This window comes from Accipiter gentilis, chromosome 29 (genome assembly GCF_929443795.1).
Source record: "Accipiter gentilis chromosome 29, bAccGen1.1, whole genome shotgun sequence".
NCBI classification, from domain to species: Eukaryota; Metazoa; Chordata; class Aves; order Accipitriformes; family Accipitridae; genus Astur; species Astur gentilis.
The window spans coordinates 19903694-19926265 of NC_064908.1; the positions used below are offsets into that span (position 1 = coordinate 19903694).

General features: G+C 40.5%; 1 protein-coding gene across 5 annotated transcripts in view; it reads left to right on the forward strand.

Moving 5' to 3' along the window:
• The first annotated feature begins 7049 nt into the window (after positions 1–7049).
• Positions 7050–22572, forward strand: part of LHX2 (LIM homeobox 2) — a 34955-nt gene continuing 19432 nt past the window's right edge. Inside the window, exons 1-2 of one of the 5 annotated variants that reach the window (XM_049831625.1) lie at positions 7050–7094; positions 21654–21856. In XM_049831625.1, coding sequence (XP_049687582.1) covers positions 21657–21856 — 200 coding nt within the window. In that variant the 5' untranslated portion in view covers positions 7050–7094; positions 21654–21656. Of the gene's footprint in view, positions 7095–17995; positions 18804–19216; positions 19250–21650; positions 21857–22572 lie in introns of those variants that run through there. The other 4 variants (XM_049831622.1, XM_049831623.1, XM_049831624.1 and 1 more) reach the window with 4 other exon arrangements.

The following is a 22572-nucleotide window of genomic DNA, read 5'->3' on the forward strand; positions in this document are numbered from 1 at the left end:
TAGTAAAGAGCCAGAGCAGTCTAGGCTAGTTGACTAGACTTTCTGTTACTAATAGAAGGAAATGGACAACTACATGGTCTGTGATCTTACTCTAAAATGTGTGGGATTAATCTCTCTCTGAAAGTGCCTTTTTCTCTCCTTTGGATGGAGAGCTTAGATGACTTGGTTTAGTTTTAGGATACTAACTACTACACATGTGAGGAGAAATGAGCCACGTCCCAGCTACCTGGAGCTAAGAAGCATTTTCCCTGGAGAACATTCTGGAGATTCTGGTAGGTCTCATCATTTCTGGGGACAGGCCACTGGATTAGATGGACTACTGATAGGGTGTGGCATTTTTGGTTTTCCTGCATTGCTATAGAAGACACTGTTTTTCACAGTTAAGAAGATTCTGGTTTAGACATTAGTCAAATGTTGCCTTTCTAGAGCGAAATGTTTTACAGAATCATTAAAGTGAGTGGCAAAATTATGTGGTTTGTAAAATGAACCTTTAAAAGACTGATGTTTTTGCACGAACTTGGTGATCTACAAGATAAACAAAAACTATTGGAAAGAAACCTAAGGATGGTATAAGGTGACCAGTAAGGACAAGAATTTTCCCACCGTTGTGTTCCGTATTACATACTTTATGATACTCTATAAAGCTCCTAAAGGACTTTAGAATCTTTGGATTTAATCTGAGGGGAGGACTTGCTCTTTTGCAGTGTTGAAACTTCTTGACATTGCTAGTTTAAATTTTAGTTCTTTGTCCAAAGTGGAATCAGATTGAATATTTACCTCTGCTAAATGAAATTTTAGTAATTTATGAATCATGTTAAAAGTGGAAAATGGAAAAAACAGTAGTAAATCCAGTAGTTTATTGAAATAAAACATACCAAATTCTGAAAAGCATTTGGTCAAAGGGAACCTGCAGTGTTTCTTGGGAAAGCACATGTTGCTCAAGTTTGTATAATTAATTTTCCATAACTGAGAGGTCCTGGTATTCAAATTAATTCTATTCCTTTGACAAGATTATAATCTGTTACATTGTTATGCTCAAAATTATATTCTGATACAGTTGAATATGTTTCTGTTTAAAGAATCTCTTCTATTTTAGTTCCTTTCCTACCTTCTGTCAGAGTTTAAGTAATAGTTACTGTGCTGCTGTATGAAATCAGTGGTTAGCCATCAAATTGGTGTGCATGCATAAAAACAAGGAAGTGTGTCCATCGTGGGGGGTATATATCTATAATTGTTTTACATACTTGCACACAAACTATCACTATAATAGCTGAATACCTAAGAGTTAGTCTGATCTATATACAGTATAAACTCCTCTGTTAAAGCTGAGAACTACTATTCCCATTTCATCCTCCTTTACATTTCAACATTCAGAATCTTGACTGAATTCTAGTTTTTGACATCTTGTCCTTCTTGATTTCCCAGAGCCTGTCCTCTCATGGTTCTTCTGTTGCATCTCTAATAATTTCTTCACTTGTCCTTCATCCTGACATCACATCTCCAACTTCTGAAGGTATTTAGCAGAGCTACATTTTTGCTGCCTTCTCCCTCTTCCAACCAAATCTTATTTTGGTGTAATCTCATTGTCAAGCACAGATTCAGCTATCATCCCTATGTTGCCAGCTGTCAGATCCACTTATTTGTTCCAAACCTGTCTCCTTCTATTCAAACTGAAATCTCACCTTGTCCTCTTGAAACATCTTCATAGATACCTAACCATCAACTGTTGTTCAGAATGGGGCTAAAGAGAATTCCTTCAATCTTCCCTTTCTGCAGGCTGTCCACACTCTTTTCTTAATCACTATGTACATACTGCGTGTTATTCAGGTTCATAACCATGTTTTGAAAATACATTTTACTTGAACAAAGTCCAAAATGCTTTACATTTAAAAAAAACAACAACAACAACAAAAAAAACCACAAAAGGTTAAAATAGTTAAAATATCGAGCAAGCAGAGAGTGATACATTGAGAAGCCTGAATATTGAAGTATTCTAGCTACAGAAAAGGTAAAGCACAAGTAAAGAAAAAGCAACCTTCTTCTACATTGACCCCCTGGTGTGCTTTAACTGTGACCTCAAGGAGCCATATCTAGATAGGAGAGGGAGTTCAGTTTCCAAGGCCCATTCAATCGTAAGCTCCTCTGCGAAGCCTCCCAACATGGGGTCCAATTAGTGCCACTTGTATTGGTGAATTTTTTTTTAGAGACCTGCTGAAAGCAACTGGAATGAGATTCTCAGATTAACTTTACACAGGCCACTATACAGCTCCAGAGCCCTATATTATTTTCATTCAAGGTAGATTTTGACTGAAGTCAGTAGGAGGTTTTGACTAATGAAGGATCAGGTCCATCCTTTTGTTAATTTTTTATCATTACCTGGTTCCTATCCTGCTAGCCACTTTTCAGTCTGTATTTTTATTACCTTTTCTATAAATTCAGAATAGTAATATTTACTACTTCCGTTAAGTGCTTATAGTTATATCAGTAAAAAACAGGTAATACTTAATTTCTAGAATTACCCACCTGCCACTGAACTAGCAAAGCCCTATAAATCATTCCCAAGGAGTGCCTTGAGAAATGTTGAGTCGCAAGTTAAGCATTATAAATGCTGGAAAGATGCAGAACAGAAACTAAATATAAGGTCCATCAGCTAGATTTTTTAATAAAAAAAAAGGGGGGGTTAATTATCAACAGAAATCAAATCACACCAGCATGAGAAAAACAGAGGGGAAGAAACTTGCTTAGTAGTCATCCAACCCTGAATTCAGGCTGTGAAACCTTGTTGTCCCATGATCATTTTCTTTTGGTATGACCCAAATATGAACTATACACAGAGAAAGAGAAAGAAAGAAGAAACTGAGCTGAAATTAGCCTCCTGCTCAGAGGGCACTGGGTTATCTTGCCTGTTTCTTATCCATAGATAATAAAAAGTAAATTTAAAATATGTGTAATTCTCTGATATGCTTGAGCTAGAACATATTAACTGTTAAACTATCACTATATCATTTGGACTGACCACTGTTTAAAATACAGTAGAAAAAACATTAGCATTGTAAAATGTTGATTGGTCATGTTATGATTCCAAAAGCAAGGCAGACATCCTTTGTGCTGATCAACATTTTAAGCTGAATTACATTGTTTAGTAAATGGTTAAGACAAAGGACAGTAAGATTTGTAAATAAGTACAATGATTGATATAACACAGGGAGGAAAACATAAAAATATAAAATATTATCTTCAGTTTAGAAACTGATAATGCTGTTCAAGAAAATAATGACGTAGTTCACTCTAACTAAACCTAACTAAGGACCGCAGAATTGGATCCACTGCTTGTGTTTTAAATCTGTGCTTAGCTGCTGTCTCATATCAGACGAAAAGGTAGCACTCAAAACTATTTTAAGAAAAAATTGCTCCTTGCCATGTAAATTCATGCTCACCAATGATTACTCACAAGTACTCCATTGGGGAAACTGAAATAATTAAGTAAACAATTTAAAAGCTGAAGTAGAAAGTGTTGATTGCTCTAGCTCTGCTCACCAGGCTGCTCAAGATACAGGACTCCTTGCCAGCATAACAACATATTTGGAAATAACTGGAGTTCCATTTCATCGCTTGTAATAAGCTAGTAAGCTCAGAAGTGGTAAATGGTGTAAAGACAGTGAGTATATGAACAGCTTCTATTACTAATCCAAGCATTGTCCCTACTCTGTGGGTATAGCAGAGGACTATAATCAGTATCTTGCACTAGTGCAGAACATACTATTTAACGTCTATTATTTAACATATATTATTTAACACAATACCAACTTCATTGATCTGCTATGAAACTAATACTTCTAATAACTTTTAAAACCAAATGCTTCGTATCTCTGAATTTCTGGGTTTTATTTCCCTTTCTCCCCTTTTTCTAATCTCTGACCTGCTGGTCGCTGAATAAAACAAATAGTATTTTACTGTTCCTGACACCATGTTTTACAGGAGTTACTGTATACCTGTGGCATTTGCATCTTCACTTAATCAAACTGCAATATACCGATACATTTGGTCCTGAAAATGGTATACAATTTCCTCTTTCTCCCTCTCTTTCCCCTAATAGCAGGCAGGCACTAGAGGGTTGCACAGGGATGTGTGTTACAGGCTGCCTGCAGGACCCTAGCGGACTAGGCTGTATTTAATGAGCGCGTCTTCACTGACAGATTCATTATTTGTGTTCGGTCGCTTCAAGTCAAAACTGATTAGTTACACTTACTGCAGCAAAGATTTAATGATTTTATTGTTTATCTTCAATTTATTTTGATTAACATCTCCGTTCTTTTCACTGCAAGTGCAATTAGGTGTAATATAACAGCGACTACTTTAATTTTGCTGAAATTAAGATGAATAAGTGACGGATTATGGCACTTTGTTTAACAAATAAATCATAGTTAAGAGGACTGTATTAGTAATAAATGAAAAAACAGACAATCTAATTAAAATGCATGGAGCTGATAGTTCAAGTTTCCAGAAATGTAATGAATTTTCATTTTAGAAATCAAGTAGATATAGGTCTAGTACTTATTTATGGACAATAAGATGACAGAAAGGCACATTATTTTGTAAATCATCTTAATTTCTTGTATTATGTTGGTAGAAGGATGTACGAGCAATGAAATGAAGGTGCACGTTTAAATTTTTTTAGGAGCTAGGATTATTTTGTCAGGAAACACTGCAATTAAGGTATGGCTAAAAAAGAGACTGAGGGAATGAAATGAGGAAAAAACTCATTAGTTCAATTCTCACATGTTCAGACTTCAGCATTTTCTGCAACAGATGAATATTCTCCAAGTCCCAGCCACAATTTTCCTTTATGTTCATAAGATTCAATTCACTGCCACACAGCAAAAGCCTCAAGACACTAAGATGGAAGAAAGAACTAACGTGAAGAAAACTGAACTCAACAAACAGTGAGCAAATCAAGATTGCTCTATACAAGCATCCCCAAATCATGGGGCAAGTAGCAGGGCAGCAATCCTGGAGCCAGCTTACTGTGGGGGTCGTACGGGCTTAACTTCTGATTGAGGAAAACCAAGAGGAAAACGAACCCTTCAGAATCAGAAACTTTATCCCTCTGATGTTTAAAAGACCTTGTATTTGACAGGACAGCTTTGAAGATAAAGACGGAAGCACTCTCCAGCTACAGGCTGTTCAACACCCCACACTGCTATCTGCAATGCACTTCACTTCAGTTTCGCAGAGTTCAGTCATATTAGAAAGGAGATAGGGGAGACATTTTTTAGTATATTGTGCTGTATTTCTGATGCTGCTGTATCTTGCCCAAGCTCTCTTTACAGAGCCTGGGAGAGCTCGGCTCCGTTCTACACATCTCCATCATCATTCCTTCCCACCACACTGTCAGACTGCCCAGTTGTTCTCAGATGGCCAACACGTAAATTTGTTAGGCAAAATGTACACTGACATCCTTGACTACACAGACGAGTCATCTCTAAACTAAGAGGTTGGCACTAAAGATGAGAGAGGACGAGGAAGGACTTCTCCCTTTTTCTTAATGTACAATATTATTATTTTTTTTCGTCTGTAGGAGGATTTTATTCCATGGATTAAGGTTGGAGAGGACTAAGAGAGAGCATCATATCCTCTTAAGACCTTATTTTGACTTTTTTTCCCCCGCTTTGTATTAGGGATTGGGGGGCGGGGGGGGGGGGGGGGGGCAAGGAGAGAAGAGAGGAAGAAATGGAGAATGCAATTCCTAAGATCACAAAACCTGCAAGAGAGTATCTTGTTCTTCCTAAACTTTTAAGCATTCTTCTTCCATTACTGTTTCTCTCTTTAACTGTTCTAAAACATTTTTCAGATATTCAGATGAAAGCCATTCATGACAGAAGTATTTATTATGATTTAGTAGCAATTTTTGTTTGTTTTTCTACCTTAGTTAGGACTTTATCACTATATGCTCCTCGAAATACAAGAATTTCAGTGGCAATGCAAATTTATTCCAGCTAAGAATCTGCCTCATTGCTTTAAAAAGGGCTTAAAAATAATATTTTAACAAATGTCTGCCAAAAAAAAAAAGATAATTGAAAAATAATTCCTGTCCTATGGGTGTAGTGGAAAAACATTACTGAAGCCAGTTCTACTAGTGTAAAATACATAAAAAGAAGGAGGAGGTGGAGTGAGGATCTTCTAAGGCCTACTTTGTCCCTAATTATATTGATCAGATCTACTAATTACATTAAACAGGTAGCTCTTCCTAGGTGTATAAAATCAAATAAATGAATCTGAGTCCTTTAACAAGGCATTATACGAACTTACAAGTGTTTCTATGTGTCACAATCTCTCTTCTAATATTAGTTTTCAATATTTAATAAATAAATAGATGGTAGGTAAAGACAGAGCAAGAGGGAGATAGAGAAGAACTGATGCTAATGACCAAATCAACCTGTAAAAAGCAGCCCTGCTCTGACTGGAGCCCCAGTCATCAGCTGAGTGTCATGCAGGAGAGCCAGAAGAGCTGGGGGAGGTTGTGGAGGGGTTGGCGAGCTGGAGACTGGCAGCATCATTGGTTTGAACAGGCCGTGATTGATTTGTCACCAGAGGCCCATTTGACTGGGCGAAAAGCCCTTCTGATCTCAATCTCTCTCTGCCTCCTTACCTCTGCTGTCCCTTTTTCCTTCTCTGCATTTTGACGCTGGCACAGCAGCTGGGCAAGGGGGCTCAAGTCGAGGCTGACACAGAGCAAAAGGGTTGAAGGTCACTGCTGCTGAAACTCTATAACGACTGACAAGGGAGATCCAGCTCATCATACTTTTCACTTTCTATCTTGCCTTTAGGACTCCAGAGGTTTACAAAGCCCCAAATACACATCCACACAAATACACCAACACACCATTCCCCAAACGGAGACACACAACCAAAGCCTCTGTGTGCTTCTCGCTTTTCGTCTCTCTGTTCTCTCTCTCGCACACACTCACGCACACACTCACGCACACGCACACACACACACACTCTCTCTCTCCCCACCCCTTCCACCTTCCTGTTATCTGTGGCTGGGAGAAACCTCTAGATCTACAAATATTAATTACAAAGGACAACGCAAGGTAAGAAGGCGTCAATTATCCAAAGGTGTCGTGATGTTATTTCAAGTCAATTGCAAATGTGTGAGGGGGAAGATTTCGCCCCAGTGATTCCTGTCTGCTTGGCTGATGGGGACCGGAGCCGATTCCCTCCCAGAACTGCTGCAGCTATGCCTTAAACCACACACTTTCCAGCAGGAGCCATCAGCATGGGCCTTTCTGAATTCTGTCTTTATTTCATTCATTAAGGGCATTAGGCAAGTTGGAATTTGTATGAAAAGGATCCTATGGGAATACTGTCTCCAGGGTAGGTATTTTCATGACTTTCCACATCCTGGGGCTCTCTCTGTATCTCTTCTCTTTCTTTCTCTCTTGTTAGATGGAGCTTTAAAGGAGGCTGCCCTCATCCAACTAATCTGGGGAAAGGAAATATTCTGAGCTGCATATATTGAGTGAAAAAATATTTTCTTTATTTTATAAAGTGACAGTTACTAAGAAATTGTGAGACCTTTCCTGCTTAATTTTGTTAATGGGCTTTGTTATTATCATTATTATTCCTAGCTGGTTTCAGGTTTTTCTCACACAAGAGTTTTTAATGACAATTGCCTTCGTTATCCAAAAAGAAAGAGATAGCAGACTGGACAACAGCAAAATAATATTAATCAAACAAAGGCAGACTTTAAATTAAACGGGCTGTTGTGTTCCCATAAAAGCAGGACAATCTCAATACTCTAGCTCATTTCACTTGGCAAAAGAACATGGCATCAGTTTTTTAACTTTAAAATAGTTTAATGAACACGAATGGAGAAATAATTTTTCTGTGTATTTAGCAGTCTATAAAGAAGAGAGAATGCTTTAACTTTGATCGCCACAATTAGTTCCCTGGGTATCTAGAGGGGAACAGGGCAGCCCTGGGAGCCTCAGTTCTTTAGATACAAAAGCATTTAGATCGCTTTAGAGCAGTTAATCCTGAGACTGGCTAGGGTCCCTTTTGTTTTCTAACTCCATTGTGGGTTTTGTTCAGTTTTTTCTATTCGCATGATTGACTGCCCAATGGATGCTAATTATCCAAATGTCGCTTCTGTCCTTTGAGTGACTTTCTATGTATTATGGGCAACTGTCATGCATTCTGTCATTCTATATCATATTACATGTATTATCATATGAAAATGGTACTCTGCATAAAGGAAGGTGTCTGAACCAGCAGATGCTGCAGATATTTAGAGGACTTGCCTAATTTGAATGGATTTGCTATAGAAAAATTGGTCAGAAAGCATATAGAGGAGAGTCAGAAATTGAAAGTTTATCAGGTAATTATTTTTGTCCTTTTGCTGTTTACATGATAATGTACAAAGCATTAACTGTCTCTGCTTCTGAAATCTGCAGCCACCTTCCTCCTCCCGAACCAGGCAACCCGTCTGTATTTATTAGAGTATGACAGCTTAAGCTAATTAAACTGATATCTGTCTAAAATAATAAGCCCAGAAAGTTAGAATAAACATTATGATTGTAAGCAGAAAAGGCAGCTATACAAATGTAGCATTGATGTTATATTTTAACGATAATCTGAAATTCCTGTATGAAAAACACCGGATGAGGAATTACAAACAATAATAAAGTTCTGCAAATACATTTTTCACTGTAAATATTTTTTACTTGGATCTTTATCTCTTTACATTATATTAATAAGGCTGAGGGCTAACACAGCTGTGAACTTGCACATTTTTTTATTTTATACATATGTGAACATATATTTAAAAGGATATCAAGGGAAAGGTTTTTACTACAATTTTTCCACTAAAATAAACTTAACACACCTCAGTGTAATGTGCATGCCAACACTTAACAGGAATGCAAGATTTATAACGATAGGGCTTTTTAGATTTGCACTCTGGGGTCCATTGAATCCATAGGCACATCCAGAGTTTCCTATCCTAAAATGTTAGGATAGTGTTTTATATTTGCCATTGATATGAAATACTGTGGATATATAACACTGAAATTCATGATCTTGAGATTCATCAAATATATGTGCAATAAGTTTACATTAATGGTAAAGCTAAATCATGGGAAATACGTACTTTATGAAACAACAAAAAGATACCATAGAAAGACGTGCTCTGCTATATCAAGGTGCTTTGAAATTTTGCAATGATCAAATATACATGATCAAGCTGTGCTTGTTAGGGTATGAGGGGCTCAAAACGGTCAATGATTATTGATCAGACTGTTAAGTATTTGTTCACGATTCTTTATATCCCAAAAGATTCAGGGAAATGAACAGTGAAAAATTGCATCAGAGTCCACCTTTGTTTGAGATTGATGTATCAAAATAGAGTATTCATTTGCCAAATTTATTGGAAAAAATGTGTAGTAAATTGTGACATAAGGACTCCAAGTACAGAGATTAATATTTCTCTTTTTTAATTATCTTTGTAAAATCTAAGTGCTAATTAAAAAATGTAAAGACAGTCTTTGTAGAACATGAATAGTGAATTATTGATAAGAGCAGATTTACACAGCAAAAACAGAGATACAATCATAGCTTATCAGTTGACCTTAACATTTTACCTTACATTTTACTCATGCCAAAATTCTTTTAACTGAACTTGCAATACAGTGATTTAAGAGAATCCATGAGGTGAAAATGGAAATTTCTGTTACTCTTACAAATTAGAAAGTCTTTCTGAGGTGCAGTTACTATCTTGTGGTAATTGAATAAATATTACTCCTCATGAGTAGTTCCAATTAAATGTTTGGGCTTTTTTAATTACAATATCACTTGGCAAAAGTCCCAAATTATTTCAGTAATAATTCTTTCTTGTTTCTTGAGATTTCTACAGTGTCTATTTCTACGAGTCCATCATAACATATTATTTATTATTTTAAAATTATCTATAAAGTTGTTCCATAATTCAGAATATTACACATGTCAAAAGAGAGTGCTAATGTATAATTCTTGCAAAATCATATGAGGCATACTCTATTTGATTTCATTATGCTGTACATTACATAAATTCACGAGATCTTTCCTGAAGACGGAAATCTCTTAAGATAAACTTACTACACATTAAAGAAAACTACTGAACACAAAGAATTATTTCTGCAGATATTTGCCTCTAAGAAATGATAACATATGTCTATGTCTGAATCTACAAATAGATAGCTGGATACACACACATATGTTCATTCACACACACACATAGCCTCATACAGTCATATATCTTATACATATTTATATAAACAAATTTACATACTGCACCTTTTGTAAATCTTAAAACCAGCAATATGTATTTTGTGTCTCATTTTTAGACGTTAGTTCCCTAAAAATTACTTAATATTTTTCCAAATGAGAATTACATTGAAAATAATCAGCCACACTTATATAAAAAGTTTGCAAAGTATAAAATTGGCAAAATGTCACTGATTGGTTGGAAATGCCCTTTCACCTTATTGTGTCTGACCTGCTACTTAATTAATCTGTTCTTGTCTGAGAGCAGACAGTGTTAAAGATAGGCAGCACAGCGAGCAAAGTCTACAGCACTTTGAAAGTTGAAAATATATTCAGCTTTTTTTAGACAATAATTTTACTTAACTATATTTATAAGATTTCATCATTACTATTTCAATTTGTATCTTATCTGATTTCTTCTTATTGCAAATATTTACATATAAGTGTCCTGGTCATCTACTTCTCCATTTCTAGCTTTATCTATTCTAATTACCTAGGCTAGTACTGTAAAGTTTGCATCTGGTTTCCATACCTGCTTTCTGTGTTTTGAAATCATTTTTCAGAGACATGCGGTGGGCATTCAGGTAGTCCAGATAAGGGTTTATAGTGACAAAATATTGACTGGATTTGGTATTCACTTATGAAGGATGACGTTAGTGCCACAAAAATCCCTGTGATGTACAGGGAATAGTTAATTAATTAAAGGACCTGCTAATTGCTACTTGAGGTACTGTGCAGAGATGATGAAGAGTGCTTGGTACAAGGTTAGGTTCTCAGTTTTGAGTGAACATTTTCATTTAAAAGATTTCTTTAAAGTACATCCTAATTTTTTTAATGTTTTTTCAGGTTACTGTATCTAGTTCAGACTCAAGTGTTCAATTGAGCTTCAATTAATTATAATATATAGTCAGGGTTCTTTAGCTGGGATAGATTGATGGAGAAGCTTTGTTTCATTTGGTGCAGGTGGCACTGTTTAATAAGCACAGGAGAGAGTGAATAATGTAGTGTTTGCAAAGAGAAATAAATGCAAAATAGAGAGGTGCAATTAGATCAGCTCAGAGAAATAAAGGATAAATATTAAACGGTCAGGTATCTTGCAAATATAAAATAAAATAGTAATAAGTATCTCATTGAAAACTGCTATTTTAATTTATTAATATCTTAAAGCACTGCTTTAAAATAAATTTAGTGAGCAAGTCTTCTGCCTTCATTAGGCAGGCACATCTCAGTATCTGCAAAACACCAGACTTCTAATTTTCAAACTTTCCATATTATTTTTCTTATACTGAAGTATAAATAGGATTCTAAATTTAAAATATAAATACAAGGACTTCAGAAATTATTTTCTAAATTGTATTATAAAATACCTTAACCTTTGGCATTCTTTTCTTTAATTGGAGCTATGTTATATTGGAGAAAAATTACCCCATGGAAGATTAATCTGTGAAAACTTGTAAGTCATTATCAATAGTTTACTAGCAAATGAGGGGCTGTATGCCTCTCATGCATGCACTAAAGATAAAATAAAGTTGCAGAACATTACTGAAAAGAGCAACAAAACTGTAGCTAAAAAAGTAAAGCCCTTGAGAATGAAAATCTTCTAATTACACACAAAAAAATAAAAACAAGTATATACTCCTGAAAATAACAAATAAGAAAAAAAAAAAGGGAGAAATGTTAATTGACTTAAAAAAAAAAAAAAAAGTATCTGGTAGCTAAGAGGATAGTCCTGTAAGCTACTTAACAAAAGAATGTGAATGTATTAGGCATTTCAGCAACACTTCTGCATCTAAAAATTTCAGCTGTAGACAGATTTTCCACAGACGATTCCCCCCTACTGCTAACCTCTTAAATATACCTATAAAATACAAAATGTTCCCAATCACCTCCAATAAAGGAAGCTTCCTTACATTAAATGCATCTAATATTTGTGTTAGAAATCTGAAGTGCTTTCTGATGTGGTTAAATTCACAAAGAAATGTGGTTGTAGAACAGAAAGGAATGTATTGAGCACATCACTGAATATTTGCAGATGGATACAGAGCTGTGGAAGTTTACTTATAAAATATGGAATTAATCATATTCTTAGCCTCTGATTATTCAAAGGAGGCAATACTATCGGACTCTTTCTCTACAAACCTTATTTTTGTTATGTAGCCATGTTTACCAAATCCATGATATACCCAATCAGGGCAGCCTCCCAAACCTCCAGGATTGGTTGATATTGAACTTGTAAAATGTTTATGAGTGAGTGTTTGCCTGGTAATGTAGCCCTGGGTGCCCTGCTGTCAGCATGGAATTACTGATACTATTACACACAGAAGGGGTTTGGAGGGAAGAGAGAAGGGGAACTGGGTAGCCATAGGGAACTTTCTTATCTAAACTCTTAATGTGCATTTAGACAAAACAGTTTTCACCAAAAAAAATACCTTCCCCACTTTGTTTAAAAAAAAATCTGTCCATTTACACAAAAAGAGTGTTCCTACAAAGAATCTTATTACACTTATTTGAGCTCCAACTGTAGAGCAAAAAGATTAGTCTGTAGTAAATAGATTTAAAAAAATAAGAAACAGCTACACTACTGGATGCAAAAAGAGACATTTTTGCAATCTTTGCCGTATCCTGTGCATTAAATTTACCGAATTTCTAGTAATTAACACTTAGTATTTTGTAAAAATTATTCTATTTAAATTATTTACTATGGTAGATGCTCAAGTCAGGGAATCAGATCTAAACACACCACCAAAAAACCTATATTCCCCAAAATAAAACTCTGAAGCTATCTTAAATATACAGCTACTGACCTTCAGAATCATATTTTCTTTACCTATTCACTGTAATAAAAATGAACATTTTGTCATCACTTTGGGAAACTGTGCCAAACACCTTAAAACACATGTCACATGCCAACTTTACTTCATTTTTCTCCTCAGGGAATAGATACATCTGGAATCATAATCACAGATAAAAACCTTGACAAAATTGCACATGAGCCCAGCCCTTCTCTCCAACACCTACCTTTTCATAACATTTAATACAATATTAATATCGGTTACTAAAAAGGCTTCCAACCTTTACATTTCTGACATAACATGTTCAAACCCATATTTCACACTTCTTGTTCTGTTTTAAGTTCAGTGGATTTAACAGGACTCTGGAGAGAAGATCATGTGGTCGAAGATTTCCCTCCCTCTTTGACACCCGTAGAGGCAGTTTTGGAATTGTTTAAATAGCTGTGGCTATATAAACTGAAATATGTAAGATCACGGGCATCTTATTTCTCTCTCACATCTATAGATACATGCTTGTATTTTTATCCGAAATCTATGGCCTGTACCAGTGACAAACAATTTCACCACAACATCTGGGCAAAACATTCTGAATATTTTCCTTTTAAACTGTCTTATTTATCATTCCTGCATATTCCTGGTTTACCAGACAAATACAATTAGCTAATATTATATAATAATATTATTTGGTCTTTTTTATCTATGATTGACAGTTTTTCAAATCAAAATAAAACACATTCTTAGTCGATCATCTTCTTGAAAGTGCGCTACTGTTTTAAGCTCGGTTTGCTTCTGAGACAGCTAGAGATCTTACTCAATCAGGGGTAAATGGTGAAATTATAGATCCAACAGATTCCATACTCTCCCCAAAATGCTTGGCTTAGGTGGTATTTAATAGCTAATTCCTGGACTGATAGTTTTACTGCATGCTTTTATAAAACATTCATCAGCTGGTATTGCAAAGAAATGGAATTTGAGAACTTTGCAAATTTTCATTTATTATTGTGTTTGTAATTAATACCATGCTGGAAGTACCTCAGGCAGCTCACTGTATGGCTTTGTTCATGTCAGAATGGTGATAGCAACCTCTTTTTGTTACATATTTAACAGCTTTGAAAGACATTTTTTTAAACAGCAAATGTACTAGACAGCTTTAAAGCAAAGGACATTAAATAGGTTGCCAATTATTCATTCAGCAGCTCTGTGTGCGTCAAAAAAATGCATACCACCAAATTTTCCTGAGACAAACCACTTAAATTTCCTGTGACTCATACACCATTTTTGCACTAACTGGATACGGATAGGAATCATTTAGAAAAAGAAACATATACTGAAAAAAATTCTTTAAAAATATGTTCATTTATAGTTAGGGGACAGCATTTGTGACAAGAAATGTCCTATTTTTAAATTGAATAGTGTTTCTTAGTAAGATCGTTTCATTATTTTCTTTCACTTTAAAATGAACCGAAGTGTTTAACTCGGTATATAAGAAGTGCAAAAAGTGATGCACGAATGGAGTAATAATTTCCCTGAATCGTTTCAAGTCGGTCCATAGAGCAACTGAATCTGAAGCATGCTAGTCTGTCTCCGGCAACTCAGGGAGATGAAGAGCTGAGCTGAGCTCCACTTGCTGACAAGAAGCAAACTGTCTCACATTTTAGGAGAACAACATCATTGCCTATAAAAATGAAGAAGAGACAAAATAAATAAAACCAGTTAATGTTGTAGTTAACTTGCAAATCAAGTAAATCTGTTGGTACAGTATTTTAGAAATAAACGATAACAGCATCACACCAAACACACATTTCTGAACATATAAGCGTTCTGATTTTGATTTAATGGTATATCAGCGTCAACTATTGCTTCCTTTGCTGGTACACACTTCCTGATGCCTACTGTGAAGGGTGCCCATATTTACAACTGAGTAAGATGATTAATTACACCTTGTCAATCACGGTGCATGAAGACATAACACCACAGCAGACAATGAAGAAGATGCCTGAAGCTACAATTACATTTTAATTCATAGTTTATTGTATGTTCCCATATATTGCAGTCTAATAACCGTAGGGGCATCGAAAACATATGAGATATCAATCACTCTGCCCCCTGGTCTTTCATGTTTATATTATTCCACAGCCTTTAAATTACCATAAGTAGTTACTTATTTTCTAAGCTTTCTTCTCTTCTCTCTTACCTTTTGCTTCCATTTATCTTTTATTCTTAGTACCTTTATCCAACAGCTATAAGTATTTGATGGAAGTTTGTAGCTCACTTAAAATCTGTAACAGACAACCTGAAACCCAGCAATTAGCAAAGACAGCTTAGACTTGTGTTCCTTTGTTGAAGGAGGCGTTGAATCTTTTGTTCTGATTTAGTCACGGTAGCTGGGTGGAAGCTGGTACCTCATTATGTGGTTGGTCTGTTTGTCTGGTAGGTAGCAGATGGTACTGGAGATGACGTTACCAAGAGAGGCAGGGTAGAGAAACTCAAGACCTGTGATTTGTTCACCTGTCACCTATAACAAAATACAGGTTAAAAGACTTTATTATTAGCTGCACCATTTTTTTAATGAAAAACCTCTCATTTCAAACGAGTCCGCGTTTGATTCTAAAGATTATTTTGCTATAGCAATTTTTCTGTTGCTCATTATTCAAGAATATCCTGGATTTTATTCTGAACAATGTAAATGTCATTCATGTGTCAGTGTGTACATTAGCAGCTTTGTGTTTACATTCTGTTACTCTCCTTGTGTTTTGGTAGCAAGGGTTGGATGTCTTCTTGTGTTTGTATATCCATTAAGAAGATAATCAGAGATAGCCTGTGAACCGGAGGTCATGCCATACCTTTTTAACCTGCTATTGGTATTATTGGTTCCAACCACTTAGGCAATACTAGTACATAAAATATTGTATTTTAATTCTGTTAAATATCTAAAATCTTCTTGATAATTATCAATGTCAGACAGAGCGTAAGCATCCGTGACCTTTCTTAACTGCAGAATGTATGTAATCAATTATGTGATAGGGAATTAAACTGGTATTAAAACATCTAAGGACGGTACAGTATGCAGCGGTAGGTAAGGATATATACAGCAAATTGCTTAAGTACAACGCAACAGCGTTCCACAATGGTGTACGTGGAGTCCAGTCAGCGATATTCCACATCTCTGTTATTGGAGGCAAATTCCCCAGCACAGACGGTATTTGAAACGTCTTGCAAGTTAAGGGAGGAAGGGAAAGATTATTTTACAAGAGAAATATGCTACAGCTCCACTAATTCTATTGCAGAATTCTAATCTGAATTAAAACGTGAACTTCCATTGTTTCCAAGGTCTGATTTTAGGACAGTCTTTGGATAGTTCTCACTGATGCCAAATGAGCTTGTGTTCCGTATGGTTTCTTGAGGGGTCTTGTGGCTATTTCATATGCATTTCTACAAGAGACACTTTGTTCTCCGCCGTGACATGCAAATGTACTTAACTACTCAGAGCAATCCCAACAGAAAGATGATGAAAAGCCTAGATTATTGTAAGAATGTGAGACACAAAGCCAGCGAAGTTTGACTGTAAACGGAGTAATTCTGATTTTGGCACAGATAGCCTTAACTGCACTCCACCTGTAAGTGGCAAATCACTATGTCAGAAAACAACACCTAAGGGTACGACGCTAAGTGATGTAATAGTTTGCAGTCACGGATTAAGCAGCGAGTCTCATGATCTCGGGCGTGCGTTCAGATTTACTTTCCATTGTGCTACCTTTTCTAATATAATTAGAAGCGTGATATTTGACATCTTCAATACTAACGACTCCTTCCTTACCACCCGCCTTCTGGATAAGTAGTATTCAGACATCACGAGCAGCTTCCCTGTGTACTCTTTGCTTTTCTGGAGACTTCCTGAAGCTTCTCCTCAAGTTCAGAGACCTTCCTGGCCTGGCTTTCTTACAGTCCCCTCGGAAGTAAGAGAAGCGAGAGGCCTCGGTCAGTGGAAGGCTTCACCAGCTTGAACGGCACGAACTGCTGAGTTCTAAGGGTGAATATTTTTCACCACGAGCGTTGCTGGGCGCCTTCGATTAAGTAATACACGTTCGGGGTATCATGATCTCGGAGCGTCAACAAACTTTTGACCCCCCCTGCTCCTCTCCCGCGCTGGAGGCATCCTCCCCCGACAGCCTCCTCGTTGCTCCAAGGCGAGACACGTCGCTGGCTGGCTGTCGGCGGGCGGGCGAGCCCAAACCTTCGTCCGACCGGCTGCTCGGGGCCGGGGCCGGTCCGCCCTTCGGCGGCCGCCTCGGGCGCTCCCGAGGCCACGCAGCGCCCGGGGCCGGGGCGCAGAAGCCGGGGCCGGGGCGCGGGGTCGGGCGCTCCCGAGGCCACGCAGCGCCCGGGGCCGGGGCCGAGCGGGCGGGCGGGCGGGCGGGCGGGCGCCCCCGCGGCCCCTCCGCGCCTCCCAGCCCCCGAGCACATGCCGGCGGGCCCGGGAGCGGCGGCAGCCAATGGCGGCGGGGCAGGACATGATGTCAGAGGGGCTGTAGAAAAGGCGCGGAGCCTCGCGCGCGGCGCCCGGGCTGCAGACGCGCCGCTCGCAGGCACCGCGGCGGGCGGCGGCTCCGGCTCCGCCGCTGCGCTCCCGCCCGCCGCCCCCCCCTTCCCCTCCCTTCCCCTCCCCCGGCCCCGGTCCCCCCCCCCCCCCCTGCGGCGCGGCCGCCTTGCCAGCAGCCGCCCCGGGCCCCGCGGGCCGCGCCGCTTTAAGGAGAGAGGGGGGCCGCCGCGTGCCCGTCCCATCTGGTGCCCATCCAAGTCTTCCTCCTTCCCCCTGGCTTTTTTTTTTTTTTTTTTTTTTTTTTTCCTTCTTTCTTTTTCCCAATGAGCTCCGGCGGGCTGGGGGAGGAGCGGGGGAAGGAGCAAACTTTGCCCCTGAGCTGCCGCCGCTGCCAGCCCTCCGGACCGTGAGTGCGTACGGTGGGCACCCGCCCCGTCCTCCCCGCAGCACCAGCCCGCTCCCCGCCTGCCGCAGCCTCCCGCTCCCTTGCTTTCCTCTCTCAGTTCCGCACAGTACGATGTAGGGGGCTTGTCGTTATTGCCTTTTCGATTTTTTTTTTTTTAATATTTATTTCTCACCGAAGATGGTTTAATTTTTTTATTCTTCTATTATTTATTAATCCCTCCCCACCGTAAACCTGCCCAGCCTTCCGCCAGCTGGGCCAGAGCATAAAGCCTGGGACTGCACCTGGGGCAATGAGCCCTGCACTGAAGAAGCCTCCTAGAGGGATGTGCCGGGGCCGCGCAACAGACTAGATCCAAGCCCCGAAGCTCACACCACCAGTTCTCCCCTCTCCCTCACCCCCTCCGCCCGCCTTTTCTGCCCCCCATCCATCCCCTCGAAACCTCGGATCAGTGCCTGCGCTGCGCTCCGGAGACCTTTGCCGGGGCGAGAAGCCCGGAGCCCGAGGAGAGACGGGGCGGCCGTGCTAGATGCATGGGGGAGGGCTCCGGTTAACGCAAGTTCTGGGCTCCTGCAGGGACCCCGACAACTGTCAGCAGCAGCAGCAGCAGCAGCAACTCGGGGCCTCCTCCTCCGCTTCCTCAGCGATGCTTTTCCACAGCCTGTCCGGCTCGGAGATGCACGGGGTCATCGACGAGATGGATCGGAGAACCAAAAGCGAAGCACCGGCCATCAGCTCGGCTATAGACAGGGGAGAGACCGAAACGGTAGGAGGCGAAGGAATGGGAGAGTCATTCAACCCCCTAAACATAATAAACCCCTCAAAGATACAGCTTTCCCCTTAAAATAACAGATCGGGGGGAAACGTACGCAAAATGCTAAATCAGAAGAAAATTAAGCATAAAGGCACCCCGAAAGATTAAATAAAACCGTGGGGAAAGGCATGAAACTGTTAATTATTAATAATATGCATAGTAATAGTAACGCTTGGGTGAAACGAACGGTACTGCTCTTGCGAGAAAACAGAAAGAGAGACCAGCCTTTTGGTAGCGTCCAAGAACTCCTTCCCTTCCCCCAGCCTGTCCGGCCTTCCAAAGTTTTTAGGAAGAGGCAAAGTATGCTTTTATACAGATAACATTTTGGCACAGCGAATTTTTTGTCTGCAGAATGGAACCGCAAACATCAAAGAATCCAGTTCTGTGTTATTTTTCAGGTAGGATGTCTACGCTGAGGTAGCCTTTATAGCATTTATTTAAAAAAAAAAAAAAATCAAAAAACCAAACACAACCAAATTCGAGTGCCTTTAAATTATGATTTTAAAATATAATTTTAATATATATGAACACTGGGTTTGCAAACTTGGCAAACAGATCTAGAAGATACGTTTCAGGGAGACGGATGGGTGCAATTTTTTATAACTTTACCACTTTTTTATCTTATGTCTGCTGATGCGTAGTACTTGTATATTAATACATTTAGATAATAAAAAGATGCATCCTTCTAATCGGCGTTAAGCTAGCAAAGTGGACGAGATTTGTGAAGTATGTTAACTGATTCAACGTTTCATGTATACTACTTTTTTGTTAAGAAATGATAATTCTGAAGTGAAATGATCCCGTACTTTGGTTAAATGCTGTCTCGTAAGTTGATACGGGCATATGCAAGAAAGATATCTGTTCTCGGTTTTTTAAACTTCATCAGTATGTGTTATTTCTTTTAATGCTATGTAGAAATTTGCTTAAAGGTGACAGTGAGAGTATTTAATACTGAAATACTGGCAGAAAAACAGCCTTTATACTATAAGGGTGGAACGTGATTTCTAATCTAAGCGGTTTTTGTTTTCTTTAGAAAAGTTACTATTTCTCCATACAGTTAAAAAATATCAAATGATCTGTCCTGGAATAAATATTGTGGCATGATACATTTATATATCTATATATAACGTATATGCATACACACGTGTATGTAACAAATAGTGGGATGGGACACTGGATCCTTAAATACCATTTCTGGATCTCAGAATATTTTTGTCACCGGAAAAGCAAACCAGAAAAATCATATTTCATTTAAAGTGAATTTGCAAGAAACTACTTTGCTTATAAAACGGTCCCTGATCGGAGTTCAGTTAACGCCTTATGTAGTGCCATAATTTTATTTATATGCAGTTCTGATAGTGGGAACGGTGTAGTGCAAACAGTAGTGCTCATAGCGATGGGGTTTTGTGAGCTCTGCAAGTACTGGATGAAAGTAATCAGTCTAGCATACGTTGAGAAAAAAAGCTTCATTCTTTTTTTTCTGATTCTTCCCTATTAGTTGTCTTTTCTTTTCGCTTTGCGCAAGGACTTAAGGCTCTAGAGGAGGTAAAAGTAAACAAACAACTTCCCACCCCCCCATCCCCCCCCCCCCCGCCCCGAATCAAAACAAGCTGCGTGTTTGTCACATCTGTAAAAAAATGTCTAGGGTTCTCTTGCACAAGAACAAGTCTGCGGTGTGCTTTTGTGCAAAGCGGAAAATAGTAAGTTTGGAACGAAATGGACAGCAGCGCATTGCAAGGTCTGCCATAAACACTGCTCCACTCTGAGCCTCCTCTCTTGAATACTGTTTTAAGGTGCCGGCTAAAATAAATAAGCGTGCTTAAACGGTTTCCGATATTTTTCTCTCTTTCTTTTTTGGTAGAGGTTGACAGAATATGTATGTATTTGTTTTTTGCGGGGTTTCGATTGGATTGCGATTTGACACTAAACTATTAAATTATATAGGGGTTACATTTAGTTTTATTGCTTCCAAGTTTATCCCGGCATAATCTAAAGTGTTCTGTTGTTTTTTTCCCCGCTTTCTTTCCTACAACGTTTCCCACTATTTCGTTTTCCTGATAAAACATTCTGCACCTCGGATTTAGTAACGCTCCTCTCCTCCGCAGTTTTATTTACTGATCCCTTTAGTGCTTTGGGTCACAGCAGATTTGGATACGTGTTGTTTGGAACCAGCTTGCAGAGCGCACTGTGTCTGTAGCACTGTGACTACTAGGGGGTTTGATCGTAATTCACTCGGAATTTTATAGCTAGGAAAATACACACACAGACACGCTCCGCATACACGCACTCACAGAGCATTAACTATGCAGACACTCTCAGTATATCCATAATAATAAATTTTAAAATTAACTATCTGCGATTTGCCCTGCTCTGTGATTATTGCGCCTGTTTATTGAACAGCATCTTTTCTTATTCTGGGACGGGAACATCCACACGGGGAAAAAAGAAAAAAAAAAAAAAAAGAAAAAGAAAGAAAAAAATCCTGGGTCTCATCCGGACGCCTTCCCTGAAACCCAGGGTGTTTTTCTTCTTGCCTCTCCCTCCTCCCCGCCTCCTCCCGGGAAGGTGGGATGCTGCGGGACCCTGGGGACCCGCGTTCCCGGGCGCAGGAGGCAGGTCGGGGCGGCCGGGCTCGGAGCCCCCCCCCCGCTCTCCTTCTCCTCCGCTCCGCGTCTGCCAAGCCCCTGCGAGGAAGAGGAGAAGCCCGGCCCCGGCCGGGCAGGGGGAGGGGGGGGGGGAGCCCAGCAGCGCCCAAGAGTTTCTCCCTCTCGCTAACGGTCTGTAATTGTTTTCCCCCAGCAGACCATGCCTTCCATCAGCAGTGACAGGGCTGCCCTGTGCGCCGGCTGCGGGGGGAAAATCTCCGACCGTTATTACCTCCTGGCTGTGGATAAACAGTGGCACATGCGCTGCCTGAAGTGCTGCGAATGTAAACTCAACCTGGAGTCCGAGCTCACCTGCTTCAGCAAGGACGGCAGCATTTACTGCAAGGAGGATTACTACAGGTACAGCCTGCCCCCAGCCTGGGAAGGGGGGGGGGGGGGAACCCGCTCGCTGCCCCCCACGCCGAGCGAACCCCGTCCCGAAGAGGATCCGTGGGCACGCCATCCCCGTGGGGCAGCCTGTGGGCTCCTAAAACCTCCCACCGCGGAGGGACGCTCGTAGTGGGGATGGCCCCGTGTTCTCGGGAGGGGGGCACAGCCCGGGCACCGCTTCCCCCTCCCTCCACCCCCCCAGCCTCTTTGAGGGTCCGGGGGGCCTTCAAGCAGGCGGCCCCTGCCCGGCCTCCTCGGGCTGCGAAGGGGAAACGACCTGGCCAAGGCGAGCTGAGCGCTTCTCCAGCCCTGGACGCGCAGGGCAGGGCACGGAGCGGCACCCTCACCCGTGGGAAGGGCTTGCCTTCCCCCCCGCTCTGTCCCTCGCAGGGCCCGAGGGGACGGGGCCGAGCCCCGGGCACGCTGTCAGCCCAGCCGGTAGCGGGGCTGCCCCTGGCCCGGCGGCGGGGCCCGGAGCCTCCCCCCCCCCCGCCCCCGGCCCCGGGGAAGCGTGCGGGACGGGGGTCGGTGCGTTTTCCCCGGCGGGAGGTGGGAAGCGGGACGGAACCCCCTCCAGGGGTCGGAACCCGGTGGGGCGGCTCCCGGGGAGCGAAGCCGTTCCGCAAACGCCCCGGCTTTGTGCCGCTGCCCCGGGCGAGGCGGCCGGCCCGGGCCCCGCAGCCCCT